This window comes from Aquarana catesbeiana, linkage group LG02, assembly GCF_042186555.1.
Source record: "Aquarana catesbeiana isolate 2022-GZ linkage group LG02, ASM4218655v1, whole genome shotgun sequence".
Taxonomy (NCBI): domain Eukaryota; kingdom Metazoa; phylum Chordata; class Amphibia; order Anura; family Ranidae; genus Aquarana; species Aquarana catesbeiana.
The window spans coordinates 749834639-749846850 of record NC_133325.1 but is presented as its reverse complement, the minus strand read 5'-3'; the positions used below and the strand labels follow the sequence as shown (position 1 = coordinate 749846850).

Sequence of the window (12212 nt, the reverse complement as noted above, 5' to 3'; positions counted from 1 at the left end):
CGCAAGACGGATGTTTTGTTTGTGCTGCCAGAGGGTCCCAATAGAGGACAGGCAGTGTCAAAAGCTACCATTTCTAAATGGATTCGACAGTTGATCATTCAAGCTTACGGTTTGAAACAGAAGATTCCTCCGTTTCAGATCAGGGCACATTCCACAAGGGCTATTGGTGCTTCTTGGGCAGTGCATCACCGGGCCTCTATGGCTCAAATCTGCAAGGCCGCAACCTGGTCTTCAGTTCATACATTCACCAGATTCTATCAGGTGGATGTGAGAAGGCATGAGGATATCGCCTTTGGGCGTAGTGTGCTGCAGGCAGCGGTACAGGGTCCTCAGGTCTGATTGCACCCTACTTGGTCGTGGTTCCCCCCCCTCAGGTAGCATTGCTCTGGGACATCCCATCAGTAATTACTGTGGCTCTGTGTCCCGTGATGTTCGAGAAAGAAAATAGGATTTTTTAAAACAGCTTACCTGTAAAATCCTTTTCTTTCGAAGGACATCACGGGACACAGAGGTCCCGCCCCTCTTCTAATACACTATATTGCTTGGCTACAAAACTGAGGTATCCCTGCAAGGGGGAGGGATTATATAGGGGGTTGAACTTCCTGATAGGGTGTGCCAGTGTCCAATCACCAGTGATACCTATATAACCCATCAGTAATTACTGTGGCTCTGTGTCCCGTGATGTCCTTCGAAAGAAAAGGATTTTACAGGTAAGCTGTTTTAAAAAATCCTATTATTTGGGAGTTCTTTGTAATTCACTAGCAAAAAATACGAATTTTAATTTATAAGTAACAAATGTCAGAAGAAGGCTTAGGCATGAAAAGGGTTAAGCTCTGAGAAGAGGCTTCTTTACAGTTAATAATGACATAGAACCCTGTACCTGCTGGTTGTGGCACATTTAACTTTTAATAGTGCACTGGGGGAATGAATACATCTACAAGCAAAATAGGACACGTTCATAGGCAGTGTAGTACATTATGGCTCCATATGCATGAGTAATGCAGGGTGGCTATCATGAATTAATCATGACTTTGATAATTCTGTCACTGACCAGTAACACGCATGCAACCAGTGAAGCTAGCTGGAAATCAGAACCTGCATATTTTTAAGGCCAGTGACAAAGTGTTGTAGCCATAGTATGACTGACAGTAAGGAAAACTAGGCTTTTCCAGGACAGTAGTTACAGCATATTGAACGTAGGGACACGGGTTGATTTTACTAAAGGCAAATCCACTCTGCACTACAAGTGCACTTAGAAGTACAGTCGCTGTAGATCTGATGGGAGATCTGAAATGAGGGGAAGCTCTGCTGATTTCTATCATCCAATCATGTGCAAGCAAAAAATGCTTTTTTTTATTTTCCTTGCATGTCCCCCTCAGATCTACAGTGACTGCACTTCCAAGTGTACGTGTAGTGCACAGTGGATTTGCCTTTTAGTAAACACTGTATTTATTGGCTTATAACATGCTCTTTTTCACCATGAAAATTGGGTGCAAATAGCGTGTGCGTGTTATACGCCGATATGTCAATTTTAGCTGCCTCGGAGGTGGCAGGGAGGGGGGCGGGATGAGCGCCTTCAGATTACATACAGTGAGAATTTCCTGTTGACTTGGCAGCCTCTGTAATAGGAAGTCCCTATTGGACCAATGTTCTGTCTATCATAGGAGATTTTAATTGTATGTAATCTGTCGGCGCTCCTCCCGCCCCCCTCCCTGTCCCCTCTAGGCTGCAGTTGGGCATCGATCAGACTGCACTGATGGCAATGGCGAGGCTGCTGCGTTGATGGCAATGGCGAGGCTGCAGATGTGCATTGATCAGGCTGCATTGATGGCAATGCTGAGGCTGCAGATGGGCACTGACCCTTATTTTGCTATTTAAAGTTTAAAGTTATTTAAAGTTTGTTTTTTTCCTGAAACTTCCTTCCTAAAATGAATGTGCTTGTTATACCCCTGTGCATGTTATACAACAATAAATACGGTAACCCCCACTGCAAGCATGAAGTCTGTGTGTTCTCCCGGGTTGTCATTGTCTAACTTCTTCTGTTCCCATTTCCTCGCACAACCAAAAGAACAGAGCAGGTAATTGACGTGCAGCCAAATTGCCCTACAATTGTATGACTGAGGTAGAGGGTAAAATGTTACACTGTGCGCATTTGTTGAGAATCTATGAAAATAAAAAATAGCTGTACGGTAGTACTTTATATATTTCAAGCAGAAAGATTGATCTTGGGGAGTAGGGGGCTCAGAATTTTGGACCCCCCCCCCTACAATGCCACATTTGCTTGCTTGAGGCCACATGCAATAACAAACAGTTTTACCCACTGTGGTTAAACAGATTAGAGCCATCCTATTTCTAACACTGGCAAGAAAATAAAACCCCCGTTGCTCAGGCAACAAGCTTCTATTTCCTTTCCTTCCAATTTTATAACAATCGTCTGCCATCCTAGCGGTATAACATGAAATCGTGCTTGTTCTTGATCTATGAATTCAGTCAGGGAATAAATTGTACCTCGTCTCCTTGAACATATATTGCAAGTAAAGTCCCTATTAATAATAAACTGTAGCCTTATTCTCCAGTGGGAAGGACGGTGTACAAGGAGATTGGATTGGTGACCATCTGTTAATACATTTTAGTGTTATTTATTTATTTAAATATTTACTAGCGTTGCTCTTTGCGCTCCCTTACTGAATTGGTCTTTTTGTTTATTATTCATAGTGGACATCACTTATTAAAGAGACTATGGAGTTGATTTACTAAAACTGGAGAGTGCAAATCTGGTGCAGCTGTACATGGTAGCCAATCAGCTTCTATCTTTGACCACCTCAATACTGGGCACTTACACCCCCTTCCTGCCCAGGCCGTTTTTCAGCTTTCAGCGCTCTCACACTTTGAATGAAAATTGCGTGGTCATACAACACTGTAACCATGTGAAATTATCACTTTCTTCACACAAATAGAGCTTTCTTTTGGTGGTATTTAATCACTCCTGGGTTTTTTATTTTTTCCTAAAAAAAATTTTATAAAAATACTGAAAATGTTGAAAAAAAAATTTCTTAGTTTGTCAGTAAATTTTGTAAATAAGTAATTTAATTTTTCTCCTTCACTGATGGGCACTGATGAGGTGGCACTGATGGGCACTGAGGTGGCACTTATGGGTACTGATGAGGAGGCACGAATATGCCACACTTATGGACACTGATAGGTGGCACTGATGAGAACTGGTTAGGCGGCACTGGTGGGCACAGATGGGCGGCGCTGGTGGGCACTGACTAGCAGCACTGACTGGTGGAATTGATGGGCAGCACTGACTGGCGGCATTGATGGCCACTGATTGGCACTTGTGGGCACAGATTGGTGGCAAGTGTGGGCACTGATTGGCACTGATTGCTGGCAGTGGTGGGCACTTAACTGTAATCAGGGCACTGATGATCAGTGCCCTGATTACATACCTAGCTGTCCCCTGTGATGACATGCCGCTGATCGGCTCGCCTCTCCTCGCACTCTATCAGTGTGAGGCGAGGAGCGCCGATTACATTCTCCGTGTTTACATGTGACCGGCTGTGATTGGACACAGCCGATCACATGGTTAAAGAGCCGCGGCTCTTTACAAAGAATGGCGTCGTGCCGTGTCCTAGCAACATGGCGTGGCCACGATCGCCGTGCTGCGCGCCTCCGGGGGGGGGCGCACGAGAGAGGAGAGAGGTCATTCTGGGAGGCCGTCATATGACGTCCACCCAGAACGAGAGCCGCGCCACCCAGCCGTCGTTTGACGGTGGGCAGGCAGCAAGTGGTTAAGCCCGGTTCACACTAATGTGACAAAAGCTCCAACTTTGGAGGTCGCATCAGAATTTGGACCTCGTTCTGTGCAATGGAACCGATCTAATCGGTGTGACTTGAGCCACTCCAGCTTAGAAAAAAGTTCCTGCGCTACTTTTGGTCCGACTTCAGTACGACTTGCATTGATTTCTATTGAAGAAGTTGCATGCAAGTTGTTGCCAAAGTTGTGTGGAAGTCGCGCGCAGTGAGAACTCGGGCTAACTTGTTCAATTAAAGCGGTATGAAAACCAAAACCAAAAACTACTGCAGTTAAGGCTGGCCATACATTATACAATTTTCTTGTACAATTTTCCTTTTAGATTTACCAAAACCAGATAACATGGGGTCAAACCTAAACACTTTCAATTTGTATGCAATCAGGCAGGCCCTTCCACAACAAAGCTGAAGGAAAATTGAATAAGAAAATTGTGTAATGCATGGCAAGCTTTACCAATTATTATGATGTGGTGCTGCATCAGTTTCCTTTTCTTTGGCTTTTTTCCCATTTTTGTTTTCCCCTGGTAATCTAAACCGCGGGGAGCCGTCCCTGCTGGGAGAACAGTGATTTTTGCTAGCGGCTATAGCCGCTGGCAATAATCGCATGTAAAAATCTGGCTTGATGGTTGCACCCAAGTCGATTGATTTATCAACTTTGGTACAGTCAGCCTGCTCATACAGTGGGTGGTTAGAATCTCAGCCAATCCAGGGTGAACTGGCCGAGATCGAACCATCTATGGCTGGTCTTTGTGAAACACCACTTTGGAGGAATGAGCCGGGACACAGACCGCAGCATTGTCATTCTGGGGGAGGGGAGTGTTAAATATATTAGTAGATTTGAATACAAATAAATTGAAGCCAAACGCCAGCTAACAGCTTATAATCAGTTACAGAAAAAAATTTTTTCCTATTGGGATAAAGGTTTTACATGAATAAACAAAAGCTGATCATTTTAATCACCCCTGCCAGTGGCAAATAAATGGTCTCATCCATGTAAGCTGATACATTCTGCTGGAGAGCGTGAGCTTCTGAAAAACAACAGTTTTTCACCAGATGAAAATAGAAGAAAGAGCCTAAAAAGGGAAACTAATGCAGCCATCACATCTAAGAATTGGTAAGCTGCAATATAACAAAGGTTTGCTTTTGGCTTTAATGCTGCTTTAACTACTTGCGACCCGCCCGCCATCGTTGTACGACGGTACTTTGACGTATAGTACCGGGGTTATGGCAGCAGATAGCTACCATAACCCTGGTATATTCTTAAATGGCGGACGGTCCTCTTTCTGATAAAAGTGGTCTCTGTGGCGTATTCGCCGTAAGGTCATTTTTATGGGGGGGCAGAAGAGGGCCCCCCCACTTCCCGCCGCACTCCGGTCGTCTCTGCCGCTTACCGGAGCCGTCGGTAGCCACGGAGCCGTTCAGGTCCTCTCCCCTCTGAGACATGGAGCCGAGTGAGGGAATGATGGCCCCCGCTCAGCTCCATAACATTGGATGACGGAAGCGATGTCATACCTCACTTCCGCCCAATGGTCTTAATCTTAAAGGGGACTTTTTTTTTGGGAAAAGACACCTTTTTTAAAAAAAAATTTTTTATGTGTAAACGTGAGATCTGAGGTATTTTTGACCCCAGATCTCAAATTTAAGAGTTCCTGTCATGCTTTTTTTCTATTATAAGGGATGTTTACATTCCTTGTAATGGGAATAAAAGTGACCCATTTTTTTTTTTTTTAAAAGGACAGTGTAAAAATAAAAGTAAAATAATTAAGGAAAAAAAAATGAAAGCACCCCGTCCCGCCATACTCGCATGCAGAAGCGAACACATACATAAGTCGCGCTCACATATGGAAATGGTGTTCAAACCACACATGTGAGGTATCACCGTGATCATTAGAGCGAGAGCAATACTTCTAGCCTTAGACCTCCTCTGTAACGCAAAATTGATAACCTGTAGAAATGTTTAAACGTCCCCTATGGCGATTTTTTAAGGGTCAAAGTTTGTTGCCATTCCACGAGCAGGTGCAATTTTGAAGCATGACTTGTCGGGTATCAATTTACTCGGCGTAACATTATCTTTCACAATAATAAAAAAAAAAGGGCTAACTTTACTGTTGTCTTATTTTATTTTTTAATTCAAGAAAGTGTATTATTTCCAAACAAATTGCGCTTGTAAGACGACTGCAAAAATATGGTGTGACATAAAGTATTGCAACGACCGCCATTTTATTCTCTAGGGTGTCTGGGGGAAAAAAAAAAAAAAATATATATATATATATATATATATATATATATATATATATATAATGATATAATGTTTGGGGGTTCAAAGTAATTTTATAGCCAAAAAAATAAATTTTAACTTGTAAACACCAAGTTTGAAAAATAGGCTCGGTCCTTAAAGCTTTGAAAAAAAAAAACAAACTGGTTTCTATGCAGAGCTGCACCAGATTTTGCAGCTCTCCAGTTTTAATAAATCAACTGGCCGCATCATTTATTTCCTGACATATATTCTACTGTATGTAACACCAATGTTTGTTGCAACCAATGAGAATCTTCAGTGGAAAAAGGATAGTAAAAGTTGGAATCTCATTGGTTGCTAGGGGTAGTGCAAAAAGTTTAGGGCATATTTAATAAATATGAGTCCAGGGGGCAGAACACTAGGGGTAAGCACAGCTCCTGTAGCAATCAAAATCGACATGGTACTGGTCTGGCATCGGCATTCATTTCTGTTTGGTTGCATAGCCCACTAGGAGTTGCGTAGCCTCCCATTACTGCAGCAGCTTCCTCTGTACATGTGCAGAAAATATCCAGTCATTCTACAGAGAAAGCCATCCATCCTGGAACTTGTACATTTTTCTTATCCAAAAGTTAATGAACTCGGGAAACAAGCCCACCCTCTTGCATGCTGTCTCTGAACTTATTTCCTCCCAGTTTATTGGCAGAGTTTAGATGTACATTGTCACTTAATATCCATTGTGATGAATAATCGTCTCGAGTATGATTCCGGGATGGTAAGACGAGTCTTTTTCAAGGTCATTTGGTGTAATTACACAGCTCTTCCAGTTCAGAGTGATAGACAGACCTCAAAGTGGACAAGACGACCTTGACGAGCTTTCATGTATATTAATGAATGTTTCATATCTTCATAGCCAGCAGACAAGGATTAAGCTCTGTTAGGAGCTCAGAATCACTTGGTACATCCAGTATGAGCAGACAGAGGACCCAGGGCAAATGCATGCTTTTTTTTTTGGAAGTAAACCAAACTGAAAGGACCTGTATTGTTCTTGCTAATCACTGTGCTTTTTGCCATTTGCAGTGGCAATCAAAACCATGAACAAAGTGGCCAGCCACATAAACGAGATGCAGAAGATCCATGAAGAGTATGGTGCGGTGTTTGACCAGCTCATAGCCGAACAGACCGGGGAAATCAAAGAGGTACAGACTTTTCTAGATCTATACGTTATTATTTTGTCATCCTGATGAGAGATTATTCCAATAATCCTTTTCATTTCTGGACAACATGCATCATATTTGGGTTGTGTGTGGTTAAGTTTTCGATATCGACTGTGTATGCTTGATCAAGTTCCATGCCAAGCGTCGAAGTTGTGGCTTTGTTGTTCTCTCTGGTTATGGAGCTGGCGTATGTGCTAATCTGAAAAGCAGTGTAACTAATCATGAATGCACACTAGACAGCTCTTAGGGCTTGAAAGGTAGAGAATGGCCTCTGCCACAGTTTCTCCAAATAGATCACGGGCTGGCGCGTTTCGCCCCACTGGACAAAATGTATCAGGGGTGTGGCCTATCGGGAGAAGCCGAGGCTGTTTTCTTCCTTTTAAGCACCCAGAGCTTTCTGGTGTGTGGCGTTCACTCATGATTAGCGACTCATTACTGCTCTCTTCGTGAAAGATACTCTTTAATTTTGTCACCAAGAGCCTGTGTTTGCATCAGAGCTGCTTTTCTCCACATATGTTTTTGGAAATGAAAAAGTAGCTTGAAGCAGGTCAGAAAAGTCAACTATAATATATATGTGTGTATGTAAATATACTATATTATATATAAATATATACCGGTATATTATATGTCAAATGTACTGTCAATGATTTTGGAATGATCTCCAAAGCCTCTTAAACTGTTCACGGGCATGCTGCGTTTATCCACCAACTGAGCGTAATACCTGTTGACACAGGCCCTTAGTGTTATCTGCGCTATCATTACTGGTAATTTAATTGGCTGTTGGTTCAATTATCCTTAGACTTAGTCTTGTCGTAGATGGATAGAATTTCAAACAAAAATTCATAGGAAAAGTCTTTAGGAGAAAATTCATACAAGCATTCTAGAATATGTAAAGCTAAACTTTTGTTTTAATATTTTAAAACCCTGTCTGTTTTTTTTTGCCATCTGTGTCTCACTGGGAACAATAGATTTACATTCCATCCTATTGACACCCCAGGAAGTAAGAGTAAACCTTTAGGCTTAAAGTGATACTAAAGTGTTTTTTTTTTTGTTGGTTTTTTTTGTTTAAAAATAACAAACATGTTATACTTACCTGCTCTGTGCAGTGATATTGCACAGAGCAGCCCAGATTCTTCTCTTCTCGGATCTCTTTGGCTGTCCTGGCCCCTTCCTCCTGCCAAGTTCCCCCCACAGCAAGCAGCTTTGCTATGGGGGCACCCGAGCCGAGCTGCTGCTCTGTCCCCATTGAGACACGGTGCCACAGTCTGACCCCACACCCTCTCTCTCACCATTGGCTCACTGACTTTGACAGCAGCGGAAGTCAATGGCGCCCACTGCTGTCTCAGCCAATGAGGAGGGGAGTCCCGGACAGCCGAGTCTCTTGTGCAACATCGCTGGATCGAGATGGACTCAGGTAAATATTCGAGGGGCTGAGGGGAGCTGCTGCAAACAGAAGTTTTTTTTTTTTTTATATCTTCTCTTGAAAAAAATGCACTAAATTAAAAAACTTCTGCCTTTAGAACATTTTGCTGATTTTGCTGTTCTCTTTCCCGTGACAGCTCAGACTTTATTTTTTATTTTTCCCCCTTTCCAGGCTCATTGAACATCCCTAAATAGACATAGAAGGCAAGAAAACCTGAGAGAGGTTCTGTACCCTCCTTACACAATACAAAACGTAAAGTGATTGTAAACAATCACCTTGTAAAACAACCCATTCAGTATAAAATAGAGATGAAACGCAAAACATTATTGTATAGATATACAAAAAACATTGTAAATACCTTTTTTCCCTTTTTTTAAAAATAAATGACCACATTCGCTCTGTTCTCAGATGCATAAGAGCTGGGGGGGGGGGGGGCAGGGGAAGTAGGAACACACTGAGCTTCCCAGTGAATGACTGTGCAGCGGGGGAGTGTCAGGACAAGTCTGATTATTGGAGGAGAGTCCACATAGTTGACCAGGGTGTGCTCTTCTGCTTAGTGTGGCCAGTTTTTAATGGGAAAGCAACCTGTAAAGGAAAGGGGAACCTGTAAAGAAAAAAATTAGCTTTTTACTTGGCTCACGCCCATCTTTCGCCTTCAATGGCTAGGCGAGGATGATGCCATACTTCTTCTGGGAAGATTCCTGGAGAAAATGGCGATGCTGTATATTGCATAAAAAATAGGGGTGTGAGGTAAGCATAAATCTAACTATCTTAATCATACAGTACAGGAGACAGGAAGAGTATTCACAGACCCTGGGTTATAGGCTCATACATTCAGGTGATTGGGTACTGGAAAAACTTTTAAGAACATGCCCTCAGGCCACGTCCTCTATCACCCCTCACTCCATTTTTTGCTAAAGTAATGGACCTTTTTTCCCTTATGGAGAAATCACTCTTTGCTTAACTCATTTATTATTTTTTCTTTGAATTCTTCAATAAAGTCTTCACTGTCTTCTAATAAAAGTAGAAGCAGTGCATCCAGATCAATGCAATCCCAGTAAAACCTTGGGAGCCATACCAAGGGTCTGGGTATGGCTGCAGTATCCAGTACACAAATGTTGCTTCGGGTACTGGATACTGCACGGTACTCACTTCACCACTTAGTGCAATGCGTGTTGTCAGCCACAGGTTGCTACGGGTCCAAGGCCATGTAGAATCAAGACCCTGAAGACCCTTTCAGGGATATGCCCACCGTGATGAGTGAAGCCTGAACACTATATAGGGACCAGTGCCATGGACAGGTTAAAAAAGGTTTAACCTTTATTTCTGACCATTACTGTTTTGCAGCTACTAACATTAGTTTTTTTTTTATGTTAAGGGTGGCAGAATTTATATGCAGATCTTGTATTGTATTGCAGGGTCTGCTTTAAGCCTTTGCATAGTATTAAATAGAGGACAGTAGGGACAGTGCCAAATCAACGTTTGTAAGGAAAGAAACTTATTTCTATTAAGAACATGCCCTTTAACAAGCTATTCTTTTCTCTGTTATAGGTTGCAGATTTATCAATGGGAGACTTATTACTGCACAGTACAGTTGTATGGCTGAACCCTCCGACATCACTTGGCAAGTGGAAAAAGGATCCGGAACTGGCAACCTTTGGTAGGCCTGACATTTTCAATACATTACACTATATGCAAATAAAGTGTTAAAAGTGTTTCTAAAGCAAAAAATGTTTTTCTTTTTAGTTTGAGAGTTGTGAATGTTTAGAAATCTTGTCAGATTTTAATTGTGGTCTGCATGACACCTGAGAAAGGCAACCCTCAATATCTGTCAATCTGTCCTGGTGCCGATTGTAAGGAGTGCATGGGAGGGAAGATACAAATTCTGAGTTGTCATCAGAACATTAATAGAGGGGTTGTTCCACTTCCAGTGACAGCTATTTAAGTGGGAAGTTCCTTTTAATTTAAAAAAACTGAAAACTGCCTATTGTGATGCTCAATATGAAGAAGGTGGATTGGTTTATATGATGCTTTAGGGGTCGGTTGTCCATACAATCTTTGGTTTGTAGAAGAGGTTTCCTCTACATGAAACCTTAACTTTATTTGAATGGAACATTCACAGAAAAATGTGTTATGTATGTCAGGAGGTGTAATTCAATTTCTCAGAGAAGGTGAGGCAGGAATCTCTGATGGGACAATGTTGAAGACCTTAAAGTAGAACCAAAGGAAAAACTTTTTTTTTTTTTTTCATTTTACGATAGAATGAAAGGTTTTAACCTCTGTAAGATTTATATTTGCCATCTGTGTCCCATTGGGAAGGTTTCATGTCCCATAGCCAAAATGGGAAGTGTGAGAAAATCCTTCTAAAGTGAAGGAATCCTGGTTATCATCGGTGTCGTCAGGACTGGTGTCCTCATTGGACGATATCCCCTTTATTTCTCTTCTGGGGGCAACCCAAAGTTTGGGATTTTCTTTTAATTTTACTTTTGGCCATAATGGTAAACAGGACAAATAGAGAGGGTGAATCTCCCTCATGGGGACACAGGCAGCAATAAAAAGCTGACAGGTCTTCTAATCCCTCTCCACTCTAGCCAACCCCCCCCCCCCCAAACAAAACAAATTGCCTTTTAATTGTATTTTGAACTAGTTGTCCACAAGAGTCCCTTTGGGGTGGACTTGCATAGTATATGGAGTTTTCACATTATTCCTTGTTTCTTATCTTGTCTAAGATGAGAACTTTTTCTGTTTTTCTCCATAGCAACCAGTCTGAAGTAGACAGCATGGAAAAAACAACATTTAATCAATCTTTATATTAAAAAAATAAAAACACTGGAATATATTTTTAAATTGGCTTTCTTGCTAAACAACTCTCTGTTTGGGAGTAGGGCCACCAGCAATGTAAGCCATTTAGGGCTCAAAGGTTTTGCAGAATGCTAAAAGACTAACATTGTGATGATGTGGTGGAACTGGAGAGTGTCAAAAACTGATAAGGGGACTAGAGGACCTCCGCTATGATGAAAGAGATTAAAGTGGTTGTAAATCGCTGGTAAATGGAAAAAAAAAGAGAAAAAAAAAAAGATCCCTGCAAAGCAATGTCATAATATGATAGTCTGCATCGCATACTAGCACATTATTATAGATTTACCTTAGAACGAAGCCCTCCAGTATGCCGCGTTGTCACCATTGAGACGGATGACCTCTTTCCCCAAGCCTCCGGCTACATGGGTGGCCGGGGGCGCATGCGTGTGGTAGCTGCACTGTACTCTGGAGCTTCAGAGAGCATGCGCCAGTGATGTCATCGGCTGCATGTACTCTTAATATCTCCTAAATTGTGCAAGTTTAGGAGATATTCACTGTACCTACAGGTAACCCTTATTATAGACTTGCCTGTAGGTACAAGTGATAGTACAGGGTTTACTACCACTTTAAACTTATTCTCCCTGGAAAAGATATGTTTAAGTGGTGACCTCATTGCAATATTCAAATAACTAAATAGTGATTCTAATACAGGGAAAAAACTATTCAG

General features: G+C 41.9%; 1 protein-coding gene across 5 annotated transcripts in view; it reads left to right on the top strand.

The window, feature by feature from the left end:
* The window catches only part of TIAM1 (TIAM Rac1 associated GEF 1), a 607717-nt gene that overhangs the window by 574151 nt on the left and 21354 nt on the right, over window positions 1-12212 (top strand). For all 5 annotated transcript variants that reach the window (XM_073617108.1, XM_073617106.1, XM_073617107.1 and 2 more), the window contains 2 exons: window positions 7127-7245; window positions 10238-10346. In XM_073617108.1, the coding sequence (XP_073473209.1) occupies window positions 7127-7245; window positions 10238-10346 (228 nt within the window). The remainder of the gene's footprint in view (window positions 1-7126; window positions 7246-10237; window positions 10347-12212) is intronic.